The sequence below is a fragment of the Scylla paramamosain genome, chromosome 25, assembly GCF_035594125.1.
Source record: "Scylla paramamosain isolate STU-SP2022 chromosome 25, ASM3559412v1, whole genome shotgun sequence".
Classification (NCBI taxonomy): Eukaryota; Metazoa; Arthropoda; class Malacostraca; order Decapoda; family Portunidae; genus Scylla; species Scylla paramamosain.
In genome coordinates, this window is record NC_087175.1 from 19,966,638 (window position 1) to 19,993,261 (window position 26,624).

The 26,624-nt window shown below is 37.2% G+C and overlaps 1 protein-coding gene and 2 long non-coding RNA genes across 9 annotated transcripts in view; 2 read left to right on the forward strand and 1 right to left on the reverse strand.

The window, feature by feature from the left end:
• LOC135113335 (uncharacterized) overlaps positions 1-12,266 on the forward strand; it is a 141,063-nt gene extending 128,797 nt beyond the window's left edge. Inside the window, exon 4 of the long non-coding RNA XR_010274797.1 lies at positions 11,658-12,266. This is a non-coding gene — a long non-coding RNA (uncharacterized LOC135113335). The remainder of the gene's footprint in view (positions 1-11,657) is intronic.
• The window catches only part of LOC135113334 (uncharacterized), a 38,662-nt gene continuing 23,642 nt past the window's right edge, over positions 11,605-26,624 (reverse strand). The window contains exons 2-5 of one of the 7 annotated variants that reach the window (XR_010274793.1): positions 22,530-22,629; positions 20,302-20,409; positions 15,572-15,847; positions 11,605-11,742 (exon numbers count right to left, since the gene is read on the reverse strand). Coding sequence is in view for 3 of the 7 variants with exons in the window: in XM_064028572.1 (XP_063884642.1) it covers positions 15,696-15,847; positions 20,302-20,409; positions 22,530-22,629 (360 nt within the window). In the remaining 4 variants the exon portion in view is untranslated. Of the gene's footprint in view, positions 11,743-15,500; positions 15,848-20,301; positions 20,410-22,529; positions 22,630-25,874; positions 26,186-26,624 lie in introns of those variants that run through there. The other 6 variants (XM_064028574.1, XM_064028575.1, XR_010274794.1 and 3 more) reach the window with 6 other exon arrangements.
• LOC135113336 (uncharacterized) lies at positions 15,082-15,925 on the forward strand. Its single transcript, XR_010274798.1, has 2 exons — positions 15,082-15,391; positions 15,477-15,925. It is a non-coding gene; the product is annotated as an uncharacterized LOC135113336 (long non-coding RNA).

The following is a 26,624-nucleotide window of genomic DNA, read 5'->3' on the forward strand; positions in this document are numbered from 1 at the left end:
GTCTACTTTATTATTGATTTTTGGTCTTATTTTTACGATTTTTTTTTCTTTTTTTTTTCTATCTTCTTATTTTAAAACGTGCGGCAGATTTATTCTATCAACACCAGAACCGTCATTTAATTGTAAGGTAACCGGATTAATTACATATTTCCTTCTTTAATTACTTTATTATCTATTATTAGTTTTATTATTATTATTATTACAAGTTTTTTTTACGTTCTTACTTTGAAACGTGCGGCAAATGTTTTTTTTTTTTCTTTTTTTTCATCAGAAGCGTTATTTGATTGTAAGATGACTAGATTAATTAGCTATGTACTTGCTTCTTTCATTACTTATTTTGATTATCAGTGTTTTCACTATTATTACATTTTTTTTTCCCCTTCATATTCAGGTTTTGTCTTGAAACGTTTTGTAAATTTACTTCATTCACACGAAAACCTTTATTTATTTGTAAGGAAAACATTAATTACTTACGTGCTTACTTCTTTAACTACCTGGCTGCTGTTTATTACTACTTTCATTATTACTACAAGCTACATTTTTGTTTATTGACACCAGAAACATTATCCAATTATAAGATGACTAAATTAATTACTTCTTTACTTCTTTTAATATTACGTATCTTATTGTCTATTACTACTTTCATTATTACAATCTTTATTTTTCTCGTGTTATGCGTTCTTGTTCATCAATTTCTTCCCATTAAAACTGTTACTTATTTGTAAGATAACCCTGCCTGCTTCTGTGTTTCCTCCTTCCTATGAGAAACTCTTTCAAGAGAGAGGTTTCAAGGCACTTATCCTTCAACTTTTGACGATCTTTTCATGTGTTATGCGTTCTTGTTCAGCAATTTCTTCCCATCAAAACTGTTATTTATTTGTAAGATATCCTTGCCCTCTTCTCTATTTCCTCCTTCCTATGACAAACGCTTTCAAGAGGAAGGTTTCAAGGTACTTATCCTTCAAATTTTTTTAAGATCTTTTCTGACTCTGTTTGGGGATTGGCACCTCAGTGGGCCTTTATATATATATATATATATATATATATATATATATATATATATATATATATATATATATATATATATATATATATATATATATATATATATATATATATATATATATATATAATTTTGTTGCCTTTGGCCGGTACCCCTCTTACCTGAAAAAAAATTGATTACTTTTTTTATTTATTTACCTACTTTATCATTATTTATCACTATTTTCATTATTATTGCAGGATTCTTTTTGCCTTTCACGCTCTTGCTTCGAAACTTTGAACAAATATATTCTAATCCCACCAAAACCGTTATTGGATTGTAAGATACCCTGATTAACTTATTATGTACTTACTTCTTTAATTATTTTATTGTTATTCATTGCTGTGTTCATTATTATTGCAGAATATATATATATATATATATATATATATATATATATATATATATATATATATATATATATATATATATATATATATATATATATATATATATATATATATATATATATATTTTATTTTATTTTTTTATTTTTATTTTTTTTCGTTTTTTGTTTCCTTGTTAAGCAAAACTGTCGTTGTCTTTCAAGGTAGCCATATTAACAGCTTGCTTCTGTAACTATTTTATTATTTTCGATTACAACTTTCATTATTATTACAAGCACTATATATTTTCATTACTTATTCTACGTTCTTGTCCAGCACTCAAAGCGTTATTTAGACACCCAAATTACTTTCTTTTTACGTTTTTACTTCTTTAACTACTATGTTATTATTCATCTCCTCTTTTTATTATTACTACAAACTTTACTTTCTTTCGTTTTCGTTGTATTCTAGCATTGTTTTAAAGCATGCGGCAACTTTAATACACTTCCACCAGATTAATTACTTTTTTTCATCTCTAACTTCTGTATCATTTCCTACCACTATTGTAATTTTTACTACAATCTCTCTCTCTCTCTCTCTCTCTCTCTCTCTCTCTCTCTCTCTCTCTCTCTCTCTCTCTCTCTCTCTCTCTCTCTCTCTCTCTCTCTCTCTATATATATATATATATATATATATATATATATATATATATATATATATATATATATATATATATATATATATATATATATATCGCTCCTCACCACCTTTCTCGCCTGCTCAGCCGCTCCTCCAGTCACGCACGCGCCGCCTCGCTCAAATTATGGAGCGAAAAAAAAAAAAAAAAAAGAGAAAGAATTATAGATGACCATTGTGCATCCAGTTTGTTTATTCGTTCTCGCTTGAAGGAAATAACGAAAAGAAAAGTGAATGACCTTTTTTTTTTATTGAATCCTCGACTTTCTTTTCTCGGTTTCATATATTTATTTATTTTTTATCTGTGAATTGTTTTTTGAAACATGTATTTAATCCTTTTCCTAATCCCGAAATAAAAATAACGTATATTCTCACTTTTTCAGTTTTATTTTTTTTATTTACTTTATTTATTCTTATTTATTTATTTATTTATTTATTTATTTTATTTATTTATTTTGTTTTTTTGTCGCCGAATTGTTTTTGAAAGAACTTGAGGTGGAGGTGAAAAGAGAGAGACAGGTGTTATGGGGCCAGTTTATTCTCTGAGGAAGCTAAAAGCGAAACTAGTCGAGAATAAACTCGCCCCATAGCACCTGCGTCTCTTTTCACCTCTATCTCCAACTTGTCAAAATGACTCGACGAAAGAATTTTAGTTAATCCTTTCTTAACTATACACTATTGGGACGGACACCTTCACTGGGCCTTGTTTTACATGAATTTTTATTGCCCTAAGCCAGACCCCATCTTCTAAAATAAAGATAAATAAATAAAAAGAATGAAAGAACAGGAACAAGAACAAGACGAAGAAGAAAAAAAGAGGAAGAAAAGCAGGAAGAAAAGAAAAGTAAAAGAAGAAAAAGGGAAAGAAAATTAAAAAGAAGACGAAGAAGGAAAAGAAAATGAAAGTGAATAATAATAATAATAATAATAACAATAATAATAATAATAATAATAATAATAATAATAATAATAATAATAATAATACTTTTCTGATCCTGAAATAAAAACAAACGTGCATTCTCTCATTGTTCATTCTCATTACCATAAGCTATCAGAGAAGTACTTACATTAATTCATCGTCATTATTTTTTTCTCTCTTTTTTTCTTTCCTTCTGTGAAATGTTTTCTCAAGAATTAATTAATTTTGCTGGTCTTATTAACATTTTCAGAGCAATATACCTGAAATGTAACCTTCTTTTCTGTTTATTAAAATTGCCATTAGTATTGTCACTTTACAGAAAGAAAAAAAGAAAGAAAAAAAATAGAGGTAGACAGACATATTGAATGATTGATACATACATACATACATACATACATACATATATAAAAGGATGGATGGATGGATGCATAGATAGATAGATATATAGATAGATTGATAGGTGGATGGATGGATAGACAGACAGATAAACAGATAAAGAGATAGATAAGTAGATAAACAAATTAATAAACAAATAAATAGATAAAAATAGATAAATTGATAAATGGGTAATAGATTGATAGATAGACAGATAAAGGTGCAAAAGACATGCGGGCTTAAAGAATTTATTGGTGCCAATGAGCAATGAATTACAGAATCGTGTTCTCCCACACCGATAAATGATGATGATTCTTTTTTTTTTTTATTATTAGTTTAGTCTTTAATTTTTACTTGAATGAAAATTTTACGTTTTTTTCCCTGATTGTAGTGATCTTTTTCTTAATTCTCAGACATTTTTCTGTTTTTAATATAACTTATAATTCTGGAGGTAACTGCTCTAGAAGTGAACAGTTTCAATATCGGTATACAAACTGACTAAATAAAGTATAGTAGTAGTAGTAGTAGTTTTATAGATACACAGATAGATAAATAGGAAAAGCAAGACAACATGCAACAAGAGAGGTCATGAAACTAGATGTGATAGGGAACCAAAGACTTGAAAGAACGAGGATAAGATGGAAAAAACTGCACCCTACAAGACGCGAGAGAGAAACACATGAAAGGCAAAACAGGAGCAGATGGAGAAGATTCATTAATAAGCCCTCTGAATACGGTGACTGTCTTATACTCTTACTTAAGGTTGAGATAAAAATATTTCACCAAGTTTCACGAGTGCTGTCTCAAAATCAGTGAGGTGTGTGTTGTGTCTCTTAACATCCTCGGTCTAAAAGTTATATTGTTACGTATGATTCGTGTTAAGATGGACATATCTTCCAAAAAGCTAACCGAATTGTACATACATATATACATATACCGAGGCTTCCCCTAAAAAGTCGCATAGCCAAGATAAGGCACACAACTTTCTCGTTCATACTTATCCACACCACTCTCTTACGCCTTTGGTCCCCGACGGAGAAGAGAAAGTACTCCTACCCACGTTTTACTGGGATCAGCCTCACAGCTTAGACTGTTTGGTCCGGGACGAGTCTCCTTCACAGTAAGCACCCTCCCCTACCAGGATTGTAAGGGTTCAAAATAGCGACCCTGACTAAGCACCAAGCTGGGAATAATGATAATAATGTCAGGTCCATTAAACTAAGGCTCTTTCCTGGACCATAATGCCATTTATTTGTTGTCGAGCATACAAACTATAAAATACGTAATGCAAATATACGCGTACCAAAGTTTGAATGCCGTGTGATATGTTTTCATCTTTATGCAATTTAGATTCATTACTGAAATACGCATTTTTATTGGTAGACAATATTGCAAGTCTTTCTTTAAGTAGCTTAAATATATACACATGCTCACACACACACACACACACACACACGTACGTTCACAAACACTGAACCACACACACACAAACGCTGACCTACGCACACCCAACCACACACACACACACACACACACACACACACACACACACACACACACACACACAGAAAGTCTCGCTTGTATATCATCAAGCCCTAACACAGCACAACCACAATACACTTTGTACATTGAAATACTGCGTAATTGATTTCTGGAAGCTCAAGTAAGTCTGAGTCTTCGAGAGAAAGGCGCCGTGGTGGAAATCGAACTCGGGACAGCAGGATGGAATTCCAGAACGTTGACAGTGAGCAGTGCGTAGGCGTTAGTTGTTGCTGGAGTGGTATTGTGTATTAAGGCTTCTGTGTATGCTTGGGTCATCACGCAAGCACACACACACACACACACACACACACACACACACACACACACACACACACACACACACACACACACCATTACAATCACATAATGGTCAAAGTTCCGTCATTTTCCTTCCATCAGATAAAAGGAGCAGCATTACGACACGAGATAACCTGCGTTTGTATACATTAACTGGTGCCTTATCTCTCTCTCTCTCTCTCTCTCTCTCTCTCTCTCTCTCTCTCTCTCTCTCTCTCTCTCTCTCTCTCTCTCTCTCTCTATCATAAACAGCCTCGTAAACGCTAACAGGTCTGCTAATCTTTGTTCTTCGTTTGTGTTTTTTTTTGTTCGTTTCGTTCTTTTTGTACACGTACGCTCCTTAACTTGCTCATATGGTCGACGCTCCCACACTCCCTCGTTGGTCTAATCGTCTTTACGTGTTTGTGACATTGTGAGTGATAATTATTGGTTGACTTTCAATGACAGTGGTCTCACAATTCGCTGTCATTATGTTTATTGTTTTTTTTTTTTTTTCATGTTGTTTGTATGTGTCCTGTATACTTGAAGGATACATTTGAACACGAAACTTCTTACTGGTTGTTACTGGTACGCCGTCCACCTCACTAATGAAAGAGTTAACCAGTATCTTCAGTCTCTCATCCCTTTCGGTGGTAAACTTCGGGACTCATTGCCTGTTTCTGTTATTCTTCCTTCCGCGTAACTGAACACAAGACTTTCTACAAATTCTTATCCTTTACTATGTTCGTCTCACTAATGCAAGAGTTAACCAGTACCTGCACGGCTCAGCCTTTTCACATATTGCCTGTTTCTGTTATTCTTTCTACCGCGTAACTGAACACAAGACTCTACAAATTCTTATCCTTTATTATGTTCGTCTCACTAATGCAAGAGTTAACCGGTACCTGCACAGTTCAGCCCTTTCACATATTGTCACCCTAACTACTAATGCAAGAGCTAACCAGTACCTTCACTCTTTCAGTCATTTCGCCCTTGTTAATAGTGCAAGAGTTAACCACAGTACCTTCATTCTCTCATCCCTTTCAATGGCAAACTTCGGAATTATCTGCCTGGTTTTTTTTTTTTTTTTTTTTTTTATACTTCTTATTATGACTTTAGCTATATTTAGAGAGGAATATCAAGACAGCTTCGAAATTGAATTGGCTCTGGAACTAAATTGGCCCATTTATTTTCGTTTTTTTATTTCCTTTATTCATTTATTTATTTATTTATCTATTCATTTATTCATCTATTTATTATATATTTATTTAGCCATTCAGTATTTTTTTTCTTTTTGTTTGTGAATCTTTCTTTGACCTTATAAGCGGCAAATTGAATAAGCTCTCTCTCTCTCTCTCTCTCTCTCTCTCTCTCTCTCTCTCTCTCTCTCTCTCTCTCTCTCTCTCTCTCTCTCTCTCTCTCTCTCTCTCTCTCTCTCTCTGCCAACCTACTGATAAGTGAATTAATAATAATCTATATGTTAATGCACTGTACCTTCGTTCGCTCGTCGTTCGTTCGTTCCTCCGTGTGTTACGCCTTGCTATCATATCTACACATTTTGAATTAGTCCTCTACACCTCCTCCTTCCTTTCTCCTCCTCCTCCTCCACCTCGTCTTCTTCTTCTTCTTTTTCTTCATTATACATACCAAACGATGTAATAATTAAATTATCATACCGTGGTATATCTACGGGTCTGCCATTAATAACAACAAAACAACAACAACAACAACAGCAACAACGGAAATAATGTGTAAATGTGTGTGTGTGTGTGTGTGTGTGTGTGTGTATGTATTGGCAGGTGTTGAGGCGTTGCAGTCAGTTGGTTGCCAGGAATTCACTCTCGTAGCCTTGCTGTGCCAGGTAATTGTTTTCGAGGCTTTGAAACAAGAGAACGAGGCATCGAGAGGGAAGAACCGTCACCGAAAGTCAGTGTGCCCGTGACCGTGATACGAGTAGGGTGTGTGTCCGTCTTATGTTGTTTCTTTTCTTTTCTCATATACTGCACTTCATTAATTTAACTGACTCATTTTTTAGACCATTTGATTCTTATTTTCCTATGTATCTCCATTTTTTCCTTCGTTTTCTTCTTTAATGTTTTTCTTTTTTTCTTTTTTTCCTCAACTCATTATTTCATCTGACTCCTCTTTTAGACCATTTTCATTTTCATTTCCGTATTTTTCTAACTTTTCTCTCTTTTCTTGTCTTTTAAATGTTTTCCTATTCCTTTTTTTTTTCCTTTTCGTACAATACTTCATTATTTCGTGTCTCGTTTCCTTCTGTAGACTTCAGCATTTATTTTCGTTTTTTTTTTTTTTATTCATCCTTTTCGCCGTCTTCCGCCCCCTCAGCCACCTCCACTCACATCATCTTTTAGCCCCTCAACCTCCCACCCTATTCTTCCCTTCTCCTCCCCTCCCTCTCGTTCCCCTTCCCTTCTCTCCTATTTCCTTTGTTATTTTTCTTCCTTTTAGCTGTCAACTTCGTCCCTCCTCCTCCTCCTCCTCTTCCCTCTTACCCTCCCTCTTCCATCCTCATCCCCACCTCCCAACCACATTCCTCCCCCAGTCTCCTTTCCTCCCTATCATTTCTTCTCGTTTGCCTCCTGTCATCTCACGTCATATTTGCTGTTATTAAGTGTTCAGGTGAGTTTCAAGAGTGTATGTGTGTATGTGTGTGTGTGTGTGTGTGTGTGTGTGTGTGTGTGTGTTTTGTCACCTTTAGTATTTGTTAAGCACTTGGATAGATGTTTAGGTTTTAAGAGCAGTATTTCTTGATTATTTGTTTGGAAATTAAAGTAAATGTGTGGAATGTTAAACGTAAGGGAAGGTTATGATGGTAACTTAATATTTTCAACTAGTAAATGGAGTCTAGCGGAAAAAAAAGTACAATCTGTGCATGCATTTTGAAGTGTTCAGGATGATGGTCACGTGAAAAACAGTCGGAATTGTCTCATTATGTTTTCCTCTCCTGCTTATAAAAACCGTACTCTGAACAGTGATGGCCGCTTCTTCATTACTTCAAAGGTTTTTTTAAGGGTGTTTTTATAGTTCTAGTGACAGATAAGCAACATTTCTACATTATTTACGGGAAAACACTTCTGAGGACGCGGCCAGTCGTCTGTGGCCTTTGAAAATAGTCGTGGTGAGTGCAAAGCGTTTCAGACTACGGGCCTAGTAAATCGTGCAAACTGCCGTGTTATTCTGACCTGCCGTGCTGCATTCTTGGCCACAGCAGTGAGGGACTTATCAAAACTAAATCTTATCGTGTGTTTGAAGTCTCTCATCAGGGAGAGATGGAATGGGGACTAAATTACTTTTTTTTTTTTTACTTGTTTATTTTGTTTCATTTATTTATTTATTTTTGGTGTGTGTGTGTGTGTATGACTATGATTCGAAACCCATCAAAATAAATACCTATTACCATATACTCCATTACTGACTCAATTATTTTTTTTTCCAATAAACTCCCGAGCAAATTGCATAATACACACGGTATAGCCATCAGCCTCCTATGTACCCTTCCTTCATCTCTCCCTTCGTAGCGTTCTTCCCTTCCCCCCCCCCCCACAATCACCATTAGCCCTCCACCTCCTGCTTCGCCTCCGCCCTCACTGAACTCGCTCCCCACCTCTCCATCTCTCCTCACTATCTCGCCTCCCCGCCCTCTAATGTTCTTCCAATGGCTGGTGTACAAAGAACTATAGACTGTCATTGCGGGAGGTGGCGCTGCGCAGTGTTTCCAGAGCATTCTCAAACCTTCGGCATCTTATCTCGAAACTGAAAAGAGTGAAGTGAAAGTTACTTGAGTTTTCATAGGTGTTTTGTGTGATTCTAGTCCAGTGGTAGTTTAAGAGGGTGTAGTCGAAGTTATTAATGGTTTTAAGGGTATTTTTTGTGATTTATAATGATATTTTTACAAGCATAGGTGGAAATTAATGGAGTTTTGAGTGTTTTCGTGATTCTAGTGAATTTAAGAGGGTCCAGTGAAAGTTTTTGGAGTTTTAAGGGTGTTTTCGTGATTCCAGTGACAATAACAAGTTTTAGTGGAGGTTACTAGGATTTTCAAGGGTGTTTTCGTTATTCTAATGATAGTTAAAAGATTTAATGAAGATTGCGATTTTCTTAGACTTTTTTTTTTTTCCATAATCTAGTGGTAATGTAACAAGTTATTGTGTTGGTGTCAATTTTTATTATTATTATTATTTATGATAGTTTTAACAAGTTGTAGTGGAAGTTTTTACAGTTTACAAGGGTGTTTTCGCAATTCTAGTAATAATTACAGACTTAAGTGAAAGTTATTGGGGTTTTCAATAGGTTTCGTAGTTCTAGTGATAGTTTAACAAGCTATAATGGAAGTTTCATATGTTTATTTAGGCGTTTCAGTGATTATTGTGACTGTGTTCCTAGCTTTAGAGGAAGTTGTTGGGATTTTCGTGGTTCTGTTTATAGTTCAAGTCTATTCAGTATTTTCAGTCGAATAAAACACCCGCAAGAACTGGACTAATTAATCTTTGCAACCTTTGGAAACAGTCATAATGAGAGAACATCGCGTTTCAATAAGCGGGCCGTGGCAGGTTCATAATGATGCCTGACTCGCTGCGTTATTAATGGTTACGGCTAAATTTGTAGCTTCATCCGACGAACGAATTCAGGCACGCCATGTAGAGCTTCTGATTTAGGTCTTTTTTTTTTTAACTTTTCGCTTTCATCAGACATAACCAAGTGGTGCCTCCCATCCTCCTCCCTTCCCTTCTCTCCAAAGATCAATCGGTAAACTGGTGCTTTCATGTAGTAATAGACTCCATGGTGTAAGGTAGTATACAATGCCCATGTATCGATGTGTTTAACCGATACGCAACGCCTCATAGCATTAGAAGTAACGAAATCTTAATAAAACATCGACAAAAGGAAAAAAAATAAATAAAAGAATAGAATTTGCCATTTTTAGCGAGTACAATGCTCAGAAATGGTTGTGGAATAAGAAGAACGATCTCAGAATGGTTAGTAATCAGGAAAGACCATACCAAGTCGTAGGGAATTGTAATAAGAAAGATGGTCACATAAGAACGTAAGGAAATAAGGGAAGCTGCAAGAAGTGATCAGGCCTACACGTGGCCGTCGCTGTAGAAAACATTGCCTATTTCTACCTATCACGTGAACAACCATTGAAAATTCCATGTTCTGCTCCCTGTAAGAATCCGGTAGGCCTACACGTGGTGGTTCCTGTATGAAACATAACTATTTTTTCTACGTAACAACTATTCAGCTATGGAGAATGCCACTGGATTCTTCCCCCCGGAAACTCACCCTAACTGCTGTGAAAGTCGAGCAAATTTTCCTGCTTTAATTTAGCGTTTAAGACATAACAAGGATGTTATGTTAAGGGTGTTGCAAAACTATATCAACTAAACATTTATAAAATCCTCGCCGATGGACATCAAAAAAAACCTTGCTGTTGTTACTCTTAGCACATTGAAATATATGGGACTAGTGTAACCTACTCGCTTTTCACCACAGACTCCTAATATTGGATGAAAGTAGCAAATTATATAATGTATCAACCAGAATACCAGCCGAGCGAGGCTTTGAGAACGAGAAACTGGTATTCTTAACACTCCGAAGCATGTGTGAATAATGTACTCTTAACAACAGACCCCAAATGGAAGTAACAAATTATTTACTGCAAGTACCGGAATGTCAGATCAGTGGGCCTTTGTGAGCGAGAAAATTGTATTCTTAACACGAAGGAATACATGGGAATAGTGTAGCTTACCTTTGACCAGACTCCAATACTGGTTGAAAGACGTAAATTATTAACTGTAACTACAAAAAATAGGGCTTACTAATACGGCGGTTCACGAAACTGCTCCTTTTCGCCAGGTCGGAGGAGGAAAGAATGTATGCGCGCGCGTGTGTGGAGCTTTGTCTGGGTCCCCCCTTTTGTGGAATTGCCGGTATAGAGATAAACCACAGTATTAGATCAGTGGAGCATGGAGAGCAAGAGACAACAACGAGTGATTTGGAGTACCATACCTAGTGGCCAAGGGAGGAGAGGGGCGGTGTTAACGTGTAATTCAATTTATATCTTCGTTGCTATGTGTATGCGTTTCCTGTGGTGGTGCGTGGGTGTGTGGATGGAGGCCCCAGCAGTGGGTACTATGGGTTAATGATGTTTACAATGGTAGGAACGGGAGCACATTTGCATCTGTTTGTTCTGGTTTCGAGTGAGGTAAGGAGGTTTGTGTGTCTGGTGGAGAGAGAGAGAGAGAGAGAGAGAGAGAGAGAGAGAGAGAGAGAGAGAGGCTGCACATGCTTTATAACTTGTTTCCTTTTTTCAATTCATGGTAGAGGTGTTTTTTAGTCTGGGACCGTTTTATTTTTATTTTCACTATTATGTTTTTTTACAATCATTTTATATTTTATTTTACTTCATTTATTTCATATTTTATTATTTTGCATTCTTTCATGTTCAACTACCAAGCGGCGCCAGATGACCCCGATACTGTGACACAAGATGGCCAGTTAGTCAGTCAGTCTTGCCTCTTGCAGCACAGAGGACCCTCAAGCTGGAACAAAAGGAACACGCCCTTAGGACCTCCTCGTCTTTCTCTAAGTGATGTATTGGTATTAGTCATATAGAAATGTTCTCTAAGTGATGTATTGGTCATATAGAAATGTTGTTAAGTGAAATGTAATGGTTACTAGTAATGTAATTATCGGTTGGGCAATGTAATAATGATTAAGTTATGTAATAATAGTAATAAGTAATAATGTAATTAATCATATATAGTAATATAAATGTGGTTATACAGTTTTTTATAATCTGTAACAAGTCAGTATTTGGAAGTGATCATTGATTCGGTGTTTTTATATTTGTATTATATCTTTCCATTTTATTATGCCAGTCTTCTCTTTCTCTCTTACTTTGATTTGTGAGCAGTCAGTATTGGGAAGTCTGATGATTCTGTGCCTTATATTTGTATAGTTATATATTCTTTTGCACCAGTCTTTTATGTATTAAATTCTTACAATTGCTACTTTTTTGTATGTAATTTTGCCAAAGTAAACATTTAAGGTTGTCCAAATGAAAGACAGCATTTTTTATAAAGTTTATTTTCAATAATATATATATATATATATATATATATATATATATATATATATATATATATATATATATATATATATATATATATATATATATATATATATATATATATATGCATGAAACAATCTACCTCTTCACTCATTGTAACATTCAAAATTGCATTTATCTTCCTGCCATTTATCTTCCTCATACACTTAATTACTTTACTCTTAGTCTCATTCACTCTTAATTTCCTCCTTTCACATTAACACACTAAATCCTCTATTAGTTATCTAAACCTCTCACTTCCAAATTGTAACCAATTCAGACTCCACTCTCTTCCATCAACATTCACCAGACTGATGCCTCTACTAAACATTCTCAGCCAAGTCCCTTCCTTACACCACTATGCATGTGAGTATTTAACTTCCAATAGACATCATGCACCCTTGTCACAATCCTACTTCAATAGAAAACCATTCACTCGTATTACTTCACACTCGGATACATTGTCTGCTATTCGCATCAACTTTTCATGGTTTTCAACTCTCTACTACCAAATCCTAACACTCTAAATTAGTAAAGCCTGTTAAATGGGACAAGTTGGCAGTGCAATTTGTAAATCATTGCTCTAAACCATCCACTATTCTTCATTTCTCTTTTTTTCATGTTTGCCCTAAATCTACAAATGCCTTTTGCTATGTACTTTTCACACATTTCTCAAAGAAAAATGCTGGCTATTTCCATACATTTCTCTTCTTCAACCCGTTACTCCTTACTAATCACTCCTTTGCACCTTTTCTCACCTTCTTGATCAACACTACCAGACGTTACCTACGACTCTCAGACTCATACCTCTGAAGTTAGCACACTCATACTTCTAGTCCTTATTCTTATTCACAGGAACCACACGTGCACTCATCCAGTCAGTCAATCAGCACCATACTGATCACACTTACATTCCCTGCACCTTTCCTAGTTTTTCCTTCCTTTCACTGCCTCTTGCATTGCCTTTCATGACTAATGACCAAATTCTCAGCACACGTTAATTCACTATTTCATCCCTAATGCAACAAATCCCAGCCTTCCTCTCTAAATTCACTAAATGTTTCAAAATGCTCAGCCCACATTTTTTCTCGTTCAACATTCTTCTATTCTCTGGTCTCACATTTTCTTCACTGACATTCTCTATTTACCTTCTTTCACATTAATCAGATGAAAGTTGTTCTGTTAGTCTCCTATCTCACTTTTATCTGCACTTGATTCTGCATCACACACAAGCATTTTAGGTTCAATTTCTCTTGTCTTTTCCTCATGGCAATTCATTCTTCCTCTCTTTCACTCTCTGCAAGCAGCACAACACCAAATGGGCATGTCACCACAGTCCACCCAACTCAATTCCACTTCAGTCTTGCACCAGTATTTAAAATCACAAGAAAATAAGAGAAGCTGCAAGAAGCCATCAGGTCCACATGTCAGTCTCTTTATGAAACATACCTACCTATTTCCACTTATTAGCCACATCCATAAATTTGCCACATCCATAAAGTTGTCTAATCTTCTAAGGCTCCCTAATGACTCGGCATTTAACAATCTGATTACCGAGTCTATTCCATTCATCTGCCATTCTATTTAAGAACCAATTCCTTTCTCTCAATCTCTCTCTCTCTCTCTTAAACCTAAATTCTTCAAGCTTGAACCCATTATTATTCTTTGTTCCATCCTGATTACTGCACACCAAACGAGTCAAGTCATCAGTCATTTGACTCGAGTCACTCATTTCCATTCACACTGAAAGAGTCAAGAAGTCACATTCATCAGTATCCTGTCAGATGCCTGGGAGTATGGACACACATTCTCATTCTGTCCTACATAATTTGTTGAGGATTAGTCAGCAGCAAAGAAAGAGAAGCAGAGTTTGGGCACATGAACTCAACACCAAGAGACCCGAGTTTGGTGCTTTTAGTCATCTGTTTCCTGATCTAAATAATCTAGACAAATTCTAGTTTCTTTAAAATGACAACAGAAAACTTCAAGAAGCTGGCTGATATAACAGGAATATCTATCAAGAAAATGGACACTAACTACAAACATCTCATTGGATCAACAAGATTTATCAAATTCTCAAGCTGCACAATGGACTCGCCAAGAATGACAAAAAAAAAAGAGTCCTACCACATTTGTGACTCGACTCAACTTGACTCCCATGGTGTGAATGGTTCCTGCAAAATTACTTGCAAAATTGTTTCACTGACTGGCAAGTCATGTAGAGTGAAGACTCAATCTGATTTGACTCATTTGGTGTGCACAGACTTTGAGTAAGGCTATAAACGAGATGAATGAATGGTATGAAGACTTAGAGTAAGGCTATAAACGAGATGAATGAATGGTATGAAAAACACATGATGTAAAAGCAAATGGCAATGAAGATACGTTGATTGATGTTAAGAAGTGTAAAGTTGAGAGGAGGAGGAGGATGAACTGTGTGAAGCATATTAGATGGAAAAGGGGTGTGTGTGCTGAATACTATATCCCTAAATGTCAAGGAGTTCAGAATGTATGACTGGAGAGACAATCTTTATGGCCACTAAAGGGAGGATCTGCATCTGGTTTAGTCAGAGTATCAGATCAGATGTAAGAAAGAGGACTGGTCTATTATGATGCAGTAGAAATTAACTAAAACAGGGGCTGCTACATGTAGGCCTGATTGCTTCTTGCAGCTTCCTTTATTTTCTTATGTTATCATCATGCCATATTCAGAAACACTACTATTTCACAAGGCCACAGAGATGATCAGCCAAGTTCTCACAGAACTGTTTCTCCTTTAAAAAATGTAAAACTTTTGTTAATGTTATTAAAACCCGATGTACTTCAGCTAGAGCTTTTTGAAACTAGTTGAGGTGTAGCAGGAAAGTGTTTCAGAATATGGTTCTTAGATGTGAGGGGATTACTATGTGAGGGGGTGTGGTGAGTGACTGTGGTTCATAAACATACTGTGGGCTGAGAGAGAGAGAGAGAGAGAGAGAGAGAGAGAGAGAGAGAGAGAGAGAGAGAGAGAGAGAGAGAGAGAGAGAGAGAGAGAGAGAGAGAGAGAGAGACTGGTCAGTGTGTATGTAAACTCATTTTAGGTAAAAGAGAGAGAGAGAGAGAGAGAGAGAGAGAAGAAACTGACTGACTGACTGACTGGTCAGTGTGTATGTAAACTCATTTTAGGTAAAAGAGAGAGAGAGAAGAGACTGACTGACTGACTGACTGACTGACTGACTGGTCAGTGTGTATGTAAACTCATTTTAGGTATGTAGATATACCTGTAATCCATCTTTAGTCACGAAGGATAGATATCTTGTAAAGACTTTGCATAATGTGCCATCACCAGTAATTACTTGAGTGACAATGTGGATGAGTCACTAAAGTGTTAGTTAATCTTTGTGACTAAAACCAATATACTTTGCAGACAAGTGAGTGGCCAAGACAAGACCTGGTGATCCATGCTGATAGCTGGTCCCTGTCCTCCTCCTCCTCCTCCTCCTGACTTGTCTCCTGCACTGCCAGCACTCCAGTGTGTGTGTGTGGGATGTGGCTCTCTGTGGATAACAAATGTACTGTATGAAATCCAGAACATTTTCTGTATCACAAATAAAACATTGTATGACAAGTTAAAATATTTAAATTATTTTTTATCAAAATACAAGATCCATTCCTACATATATGTCAGAGTGTCAAGGCAATCATTAAGAGTAGGCATCCTAGCTAGTGTAATAGAGAGCATAAAGTGACCTAACATAACCACCTATAACTTGTCCTAAATCATTCCCACAAGAACAGCTGTGATGCTGATCTTGCAATGTCACTAAACTCAATTATGCCACTGGAGGGACTTCAATTTTTGTACAGTGAGCATGGCCAGTTGACAATAACCAAGGTGTTCCTATGTGCTAAATTATCACCCCAAGCCAGAACTCAGCTTGGCACCATTTGCTGATGATAACCAGCCAGCTTGGCACCTCTTCCTGAGTACCAAAGCTGGACACTGCAAATACAAACTAAAACGCTTAACCTCTACAATTAGATCTGCAAACTGCCTGACACTTGCTACACTGCAAATACAAAACTGCTAACATGTACCATCTTCCAACTAAGCATAGAAAATGTATCTAAAAATATTAAGAACATGGCTAAATGAAATACTATTACAAAATAATGCATACTGTTCAAAAACCAAACAAATCAAGTTGTTTTCACAAAAAATAAATTAATTAATTAAAAAAAAAAAAATATATATATATATAAATAAATTGGTTGTGATCAGTGTAGTCACTGGCAGGGCACTCCTTGCTGAATGACTGGTGGGGAACGTGGAGTGTGGCAGGAAGGCCAGTGGACAGTGGCACCACAACCACGTTCAACCATGAATTTGTGAACAGATTTGCATTTGCAGTTGTACATACAAGATATAAATCCACAAAATTGCCATAACTTGTAAAGAAATACAAAATAGGAAACAAAAGTTGTAAAACTGAAATCTCAAATTTGTAGAAGCAACTGTTCTGCTGAGAACACATGCTTGTCCCCTGTTGATGTACCTCTGGCATTAATACACTATAAAAATGAGTGGGCATCATTAGAACAGCTGAAAGCACACCATACGATGACATAATCTGGTCTGCTCCGTGGACAGCATTGCGCAACACACAAAGAAAAGACTGGAATTTGTAGTACAATCAACACATGAGAGCATCACCCAGTGACTTCTACACAAAGTCTGGTGTAAAAATTCATACCAGTTTGAGATACAGAGTATAGCAAGATTATAGCTTGACAGGAGAATATTCTCTTGAGTTGGTGCAGCACCTTCCCATAAACACAGTGCAATAAACTACAATACCAGTCACCCTACATGCATATTACCACTAAGCAAATTTTTACAAAGCCAAATTAACTACAAATAATGCATGCATAACATTACTGTGCCACTTCTAGATATCCATTAAAAGGGAAGAAGCATATATTCTGTATAAATTGACCAAAGTTAACAAGAACCATCCCTTCAAGTACAGTAAAACCCTTATAACTTGGCATGATAGGGCCTTCAGCCTTGCTGAGTTATTCAGTTTTCCAAGTTGTGCAAATCCCCCATTCCCCTTCGTCTCATTTCCATAAACAGTGAAAATTTTGAAAACATTGCACTACACAGCAGCAGTAAAAGCTTAAAACAACACTTTCCAATGAAGAATCTGTTGTAGTCATGCAATCCAAGCAGAGGGAGGCCTTGTGGCAGGAGGCAATGTTGGGTAGGACTCATTTGCATGTTTTCACAACAATGCTGTTGTTACATACACCATTACTTAAAATTCACTGCATTATTCTGTATTGTACTGTACAACTTACATTGACAACACTTAAAACACTTAATAATGTACTTTTACTTACTACTTATACTAATACTTAAAAACAAGCCTTGGTTACTAATGTTCTCTACAGTACTTCACAACACTTCACTATGTTTATCACTCCAACTCATCACTGTCATTTGTGGCTTGGGCTTGAAGAATGCTGATATTTTGTCTGCTTCTGTGAAATGTGCTGTCTCTTGATGATAGCACTTTGTATATCCCTCAGACTTTCATAGTAGGTGTCAAACTGATGTTCCACCAACCCCTCTAATGCCCTGTCAAGGTGATAACAAAGCTGTGATAATTTCATCTTGGCTGGTTGGTCTTCTTCATCCTCACTATCGGTGTCAGCTGTAGGAGCAGCAGCAGCTTTCTACACTACACTGGCTGCCATTTCCTCCTCTGACGGGTGGTGATAGCCTTTGGCCTGAGTGTCACTCTCAAGCCACTCCACAACATTTTCTTCAGTGACATCAACTTCCCCACTCCTGTGTGCAGTGTCGATAAAGTCTTGTGGGCCTAAACCAGTGAAGTCCACCTCAACCTCAGTCCCCTTGAGCAATTTATTCCATGCATTGCTCAAAGTAATGGATTGTATGTTATTCCACGCCTCAGCCCAGTTGTACACAGCACTTCTAATGTTGTATGATTTAAAATTCACAAGCAATTTAGCCCTCCTAGTATCTTCTTTTCCTACTTCCTCTTCCATTACAAGACACTCCTCCAGCCGCTTGTTCCTGTAGTAGTGTTTACAATGCTCAATCACGCCCTGATCCATAGGCTTGGCAAGGGAACTGGTGTTGGGTGGCATAAAAATGGCCTTGATTCTGTCACAATGGGCCTCCAATTCATCAGTGCTGGGGTGTGCTGGGGTATTGTCCAATAGGAGGATGGCCTTAACATTATCCCAGGCAATCTGCAGTTTTGTTGTTTGAAAATGGATGACATCAGGCAAAAAATGATTGTGAAACCACTCACTCATGAGTTCATGGGTAAAGCAGGCTGTGGAGTTTCCCCTATAAATAACAGGCAAGTTACCAATGACATTCTTTAGAGCACATGGTTTCTGTGCCTTGCCCACAACCATGGGCTTTAGCCTGTGGGACCCATCAGCATTTGCACAGCACATGATGGAGACCTTATCCTTGGCTAAGTTCCTGCCAGGAATGTGCCCTTCATATCTTGCTGCCTCAGTGTTAGAGGGCATAGACTTCCACAACAGCCCCGTCTCATCAGCATTGTAGATTTGGGCAGGAATAAGGCCAAATTCTTCTAAAATCTTCTCCAACTTCTGATTGAAGGGCAACACCACTGCTTTGTCAGTACTAGCACTCTCTCCCACCATTTTCTGATTAGTGAGATGGTGTCAACTTCGAAAAGTAAACAGCCACCCAGCACTGGGTTTGAAGTCAGCCATCTCTAGATGTTTGGCTACCCTTGCAGCAGCATTTTGTATATCTATCCCCCTCACAGGAACTCCAGCTGCTCACTGCTGCTTGTACCAACTGAAAACCACATTATCCAGGACAATGTGTTTGACAGGTTTTATTCTCTTCTTACTTGTCAATAAAGAGCATGGATCCTCTAAATTTTGAACATGGCTTTGAATTTTCTCCCTACTTTTTTTAATATCATAGAAGGTGCTGGACTTAATATCAAACTCAGCACAAACAGAGCGCATGGATGCACCCGCATCTATCCTTGCTAGCACTTCTAACTTATCATGTAGACTCATGCTCTTCAGTTTCATCCCCTTCCTGCCAGGGATGCCTTTGGATGTTGAAGCACTCTCTCCCACCACTTTCTGATTAGTGAGATGGTATCGACTTCGAAAAGTAAACAGCCACCCAGCACTGGGTTTGAAGTCAGCCACCTCTAGATGTTTGGCTACCCTTGCAGCAGCATTTTGTATACCTATCCCCCTCACAGGAATTCCAGCTGCTTGCTGCTGCTTGTACCAGCTGAAAACTTCATTATCCAGGACAATGTGTTTGATAGGTTTTATTCTCTTCTTACTTGTCAAGGAAGAGCATGGATCCTCTAAACTTTGAACATGGCTTTGAATCTTCTCCCTACTTTTTTTAATATCATAGAAGGTGCTGGACTTAATATCAAACTCAGTACAAACAGAGCACATGGATGCACCCACATCTATCCTTGCCAGCACTTCTAACTAATCATGTAGACTCAGGCTCTTCGGTTTCATCTCCTTCCTGCCAGGGATGCCTTTGAAAGTTGAAGCTGACATACTTGAAGCATAGTGCAATCACATTTAAAAAAAACAGTCAAGGATGGGTATGAATGCAAGGTAGCCAAGAAGATGACATGTGGGTTACTGCAGGGTGGGCAGGGAGAGTGAGATAACTTAGCAGCATACCAAGATAAATCAGAGTCTGCTGGAGAGTGAGATCATGTAGCCCAAGTGTGGATGCAGGTTCAAAGAAATTGCAGGTGAGACATGCTGAATGTATCCAACAGGATGTACTTAAAACTCAGTAACATCTGAGATGGATGAATTTTTTCCAATTTTCTTTCATTATTTGTTTGAATTTGGAATTTATTTTTTTAATGAATATTTTGTTGCCTTGCCAAGTTATATCTAATTCCAAGTTATACAGTGCCAGGTTATGAGGGTTTTACTGTACTGTGAGTCAGAGGCAGAGTTTTGGTAGATGAAATTCTGGTCACTTGCATCACACTGGTTTGTCCCATAGTTTCCCATGCAGACTGTTGGTCAGGGCCACAAGAATGATCTGTAATTATAAAAAGCACAAATAATAAACATTATCATGGTTATTTTCTACAATCTGATGTATAATTTACTTTTAGGCCCTTTTCACACACCACCACCAGTGGCTGCCACCTCAGTGTGGAGGGGCCAGGTAAGTAGTGGTCGCCACTGACTCGTGACATCCCTTCTCAAGATTGTCACTCAAAAAAATGGTGTCAAACGAGGAGCTACTTCTCTTTGCACTGCTGATCCCAAATTGCTGGGCATTTCTCTACCTTACAGATTAGGTGTTCTGTGTTCACTTTCTTCTCCACCATCATCCATAAACTGTTATCCCATGCATCACAGATATCAGGTCCTTTCACAATCTGGCTTAACACTGAAAGGTGAAAGATTATGGACAACAGTGGCATCACACAGTGGCTTTGTGTGAAAGCTCCCATTCGAAACACTGCTCAACAGTGAGTGACCGCCACCATGAATGACAGTCATCATTTACAAGAGTGCATCACTGTTGACAGTGGTTACTCACCCACATCACCACAGTGACCTCATGTGAAAGGCTCCACTGCAAAGTATGGGAGGTGACTGGAGGTGGTCACTGGTGACATGGTGTGAAGGGGGCTTTACTCTATCATCACTTTTGTATTCAATTATTAGCACCTCCAATTATATAGCCAGTTCCTCACAATGTCAATAACAACCTGACAATGTTGATTCCAGTATTGAAGAAATGTGTATCTTACTGTTATTTATTATGGAGAATAAAAAAAATACAAATTTTTACTGGAATTTCTCTAATACCATGATCTCACATAAACAAACAATACATTTCCTTATGAATAAAAAAGAAATTCTTTCAAATAATAAATTACATGAATACTAATAATGCATTATATATGTACACAAACATTAACTTCATATACAGTTATGTTCTCAGTATACATAAATTATAACATATTTGATTTAGGATAAATGGTCTTTATATGTATTTTCCTGCAGTTTTAAATGACAAAACTGCTTCCTTTTTTTTTTTTCTTCTGAGAATAAAGCTTTGCCATGTGTCATAGCCTTCCCCCACTTGTGTATATATATATATATATATATATATATATATATATATATATATATATATATATATATATATATATATATATATATATATATATATATTTGTGCACTATTTTAATTCATTTTCTCTCCCATTTATTAATTTTTCTCTAGGTCATTTTCTCTCCATCTGTCATGAGATACGAGAGGTCTTGGTGCAGTCCTGCTAATCCCTTTAGGTATTTCCTCAGACAGACCACATGTGGGCAAGGGCTAATTATCTGCTATTCCTAGAGGCTTGTGGGGGGATATGGGGAAGTGCACATGCCCTGCATGTTCTCCCAAGACACCCCTTGAGAGTGTGGACCAATAGGCTTTAAGTGTGCTTTCATGTGATATGGCTGTATTTTTGTATCTGGTGTATTTTTGTGCACAATGTGAGGCGAAGTGAAGTTTAATAAGCTGCCTGTCTGGTTGTCGCAGTAGGTGTGAAGCAAGGTATGACTGTGATACCAGATTAATGACTCTCTCGTCCTAACAGTAACTTTCGTTGAAGATTAGTGGTGCAATAAAGTAGCAGTAGGGTTATAAGTACAGCCACTGAGTAACACTGGGATAATCAGTATATGATGCTTGCTCAAAGGATCAGGTCACGAGAGGAGTATGGGGTGTCATAACACATGCAAGCATTTTTTGCTCCTGAGAGTAATTTTGGAATAGACTGTGGTCATGAGCCAAGTCCATTAATGTATAATTAGAAAAAAGGAATTCATTATAATCAAAGTATAGCATAAATAAACTGTTCTATAAAAAGATGAATGAACAATAATGCAAACTTTAAAATAACAAGTAACACCAGCACCACAATACAAATTAAACTGACAAGTAAAAAATTTATTAAAAAAATCATGTAATCACTAAGACTTATGAATGAGTAAACCTTCACTGCACAACAAAAATAACTCGGCAACAAATGACATCAGTGCTACAACACAAATACATGTATAAACCTACTAATAAAAATAAGCAACAAAAAACTCATGTAATAACTAAAAATAATGTACAAGGATAAATCAGCCATCTTTGACTTACCTGCCTGCTTCACCTTCCCTCCTGGAGAGGTGACTGACTGACAGACTGACTGACTGACTTGAGGCACCACAGCACCAGGGTCACCAGGTACCTCACACACCTGCAAACACAAACCTAATTAACCTTTTTTACTGCAATATGGAACAATTCACAACAATGAAGCACTGTACAAAGAGTTCACAGGCACCCACAGGGAAGGAAAAACTGAGAGGATAGATTTTCCATTCATTCTCTATTCTGTCTAATGTTTGAATGCAAGTGTGGAGAAAAGGAAATCTGTTACAGTGTCAGTGAGTGTTAACTGCAAGAGACTCAGCTTACATAGTTTTTTTTACATAATTTCACTTTAACTTGACATATCAAATTTACTTGCAATAACAACGTATTCATTAACACAAAGAAGCCCAGCCACAAATTCATGCTGTTCACAAATAAATATTGAGATTTTTTTTCACTTTCTTTCAGCATTTCTGTTAATTTATCTTTTATATTTATTTATTATTAAGAAACAAGGATACTTGGTAGGGATTATCATTCACTTACTATATACATAAACAGACTTAATGACAAAATATTGATATTTAATAGGCCAAATCCCAAAACTCCTCTTTCCCATTTATTTATTTATTCATTTTTCTAACACTATTTCTGTTTGTACAATGCCTGGGGTTCCTATGCATACATCATGAAAATCAAGAGGCACCTGTACCTGAGAACACATTAGCCTTCAAATCACATGCCAGGTAATACAATGGAGAGGCAAACATCAATGCAGGAAGATCCTGATGATACAGGCAGTGAAGTTCCATTTGAATTATGGGTATAGTAAATTCTCCCATGACAAAAACACATTACTAATGGCAAAAAAAGGGGTTAGGTTCAGTGACTTTTATCAAAGGTAAGTTCAAGCTAAAACTTATATCAAATGGAACAAATGTGTCTTTATTACAGAATGTTGAAAAAAGCAGCCTGAAAGAGAAAACAGCATAAAAAGAACATGATATCTTATATTAATTAAACATAAAATGTGCATAACACTCACCAATGTGTAGTTAATGCATCAGGGAAGGTAACTTGCTCCCCAATTCTGTGCATCTTAACAATTTCTACCTTTTTTTTTTTGAGTGTTGTTGGTGCTCTAGCTCACTCAGCCTTACTGCCAAGACTCACACTGGAACTCATTGGCTAATTAGCAGTTGAGAGGCAAAATAAGCCATAATCTATTCACCATGTGGTCAGTCACACACACAACACCACACCAAAGACAGCGAATGAAAGAACACTCCAGCAGTAACACTGTAACACATCCAAGCACCAATCAATCATGTAAAGCACTGTTCCTTGTATTTTTACTGTATTGTAAATATGCTTGCAAGCAAAATGATGATAGAGTACGAGTATAATAATGAGCAGTAAGGCCATAACAGTGGGAGTCTGAGAGATACCAAATTCAGTTTAAAAGAAGACTATTAGGAGTCAAAGGAAGGGAGTGCTGTTGTCTTCAAGCACTCATATAGTCATTCCTGCACATCTGAACCATCACATGTCACCACACAGCCAAGTGTTAGCAGTAGGGTGCAGGAAGGTGCACATTTTAAACTCTGTAATTTTACCCCCCTCGGCTTGAAGCTCATATTGAAATTTTGTGCTTGTATAAAGAAAACAGTCCTTAATTTACACAACTCGTATCACCAGTTTCTCATATGACATGCTCATATAACAGGACCTCCCTGTATTTCATGTTGATGAAGTGACAAACTAAACTAACATTGTGCTGGGGAAACATTTTGAAAGGCAAGACATGAGGAGAGATAAAGAAAGTTATTGAAGTGATAAACTATACTATTAAACTAACAAACACTGTGCTGGGAAATGTTCTGAAAGGTAAGAGGTGAGAGAGAAGTGGAATGTTACTGGAGGGTCAAACAACACTGCTGGGGAAATGTTCTGAAGGTAAGAGGTGCCAGAGAAGCCAAACCAGGGACAAGACACACACCCTGCTAGTCTGCCGGCATGCACAGTACTGGCGACTTTCAGCATTTCACATGTTTACTCAGACTTCATATCATGAGGGTCCAACTCACAAACACTTTGCTCACTCACCACTACTATTTTCAAAGGAAATGGAGATGATTAGCCAGATTCTCAAGAGCATTTCTCTTTTCAGTAATGTAGAAATCTTGTTAATCTGTCACTAGAACCATAAAAATAACCTTAAAAACCCATGTAGCTTTAACTAGAGTCTTTTGAAAGTAGCAGAGGTGGAGCACAGGAATGTTTCAGAATATGGCCCAAGAGCTCCAAGGGAGGGCCAATGAAATGTCAGTTGCACCTTGTGGCTCTTCTTTTGGGATTGGCACCTCAGGAGACCTTTTTTTTTCCTTATCTATATTTTGTTGCCCTTGGTCAGTGCCCTTCTTACATAAAAAAAATAAATAAAATAAAAATAAATAAATAAATAAATAAAATAATAATAAAATAATAATAATAATAATAATAATAATAATAATAATAATAATAATAATAATAATAATAATAATAATCTCTATACTGTAAATGACTGTCTCACATCCCTTTGACTTTCAGCAATGCTAGGCAATTTCATTAATCAAAAAAATTTGTTTCCCTTGGCCAGTGACCCTCTTACAGAGAGAGAGAGAGAGAGAGAGAGAGAGAGAGAGAGAGAGAGAGAGAGAGAGAGAGAGAGAGAGAGAGAGAGAGAGAGAGAGAGAGAGAGAGAGAGAGAGAGAGAGAGAGAGAGAGAGAGAGAGAGAGAGAGAGAGAGAGAGAGAGAGGAGGGGGGGGATGAGAAGCCTACTGAATGTTCCACCAACTAGAGTACATTTAAAGGAAAATATAGGTATGTATAATACCAATAATATAATGCAAAAATTAAGGGAGATGACTGTGATGGTGGATCTTCAGTAACATTTTCGATGAGTTCAAGAAACTGCCACAAAACTGTCCCCTTAATAAACTAATCTCTTACACTAATATACTTAACTATATATGACAGTGCCTTAAATGAACTGAAAGCCCCGCAAAACATGAGCCCTTTACACAACAGAAAAAAGCATGTATTGTTAACATATGAACATAAAAAAAGAGACTGCAAAGGGCTGGCTGGCCTACACTGGGCAGCTCCTGTACTAATCATGAATGCCCCCACCCTCCTTGCCAACCTTCCCATTGCCACCTGTCTTCCCTGTCCATATAATCATCTAACCTTCTCTTGAAACTACCTAGCGTGTTGGTGCTGACCACATGACTGCTGAGCCTATTCCACTCATCCACCAGTGTTTGTGAACCAGTTCCTACCAGGAACTGGTAGGAACTGGTGATTACCTGACAGGCCTCCTCTGGTGTGCTGGGGCAAGGCAGTCGGATGTGGACTGGGAGGACTACACACCACCACAATCACTCGAAGATAACCGCAATGCCAACCAGTGCATTATTTATCCATCGAATCGTGGCGCGCACTTGTTGTCTTCTGATACGTTGCCGAGTGCCAGCGTACCACTGGTGATCAGCCTTTGCAACGGGTCACACTGTTTTCTTTTGACCAATTTAACTGATGATTTGGCCTTGCTGTGGTGTTGGTGTGTGTCTGATGGTTCGCTAATTGATAGGTGTGTTGTTGTGAAGCTGGTGAGCAAGACAGAACACTCTCTCTCTCTCTCTCTCTTAAACCTCATGTTTTCCTACTGTACATCATGTATTTCCCTGGACTATTCTGTAGTGGCACACACAACACCCCTAACTAACATCAAACAACAAAGAAAACTAGCAATTATTCCACAGCACATTCTTTCAGACCACGCTACGTAGTGAGTGTTAAGAGGCAGTACCAGGTAGCATGTGTACTTAATCTCAGTTTTATGGTTTGTCAGCCAGTATTCTGCAGTTTCAGTGCGTCACCTGTCAGCATGTAATGACCACAAGTACAATCCAAAAAAATTATCTTGGGACCTCTTGATCATCGTGGACCTAACATCTAAATCTAAGGCTATATTTTTTCTCTCATGACAAATTTATCCTGCATTCAGATTGTCGTGCTTCTATGTTGCACAATCTTGTTGCGCCCCTAAATCTGTA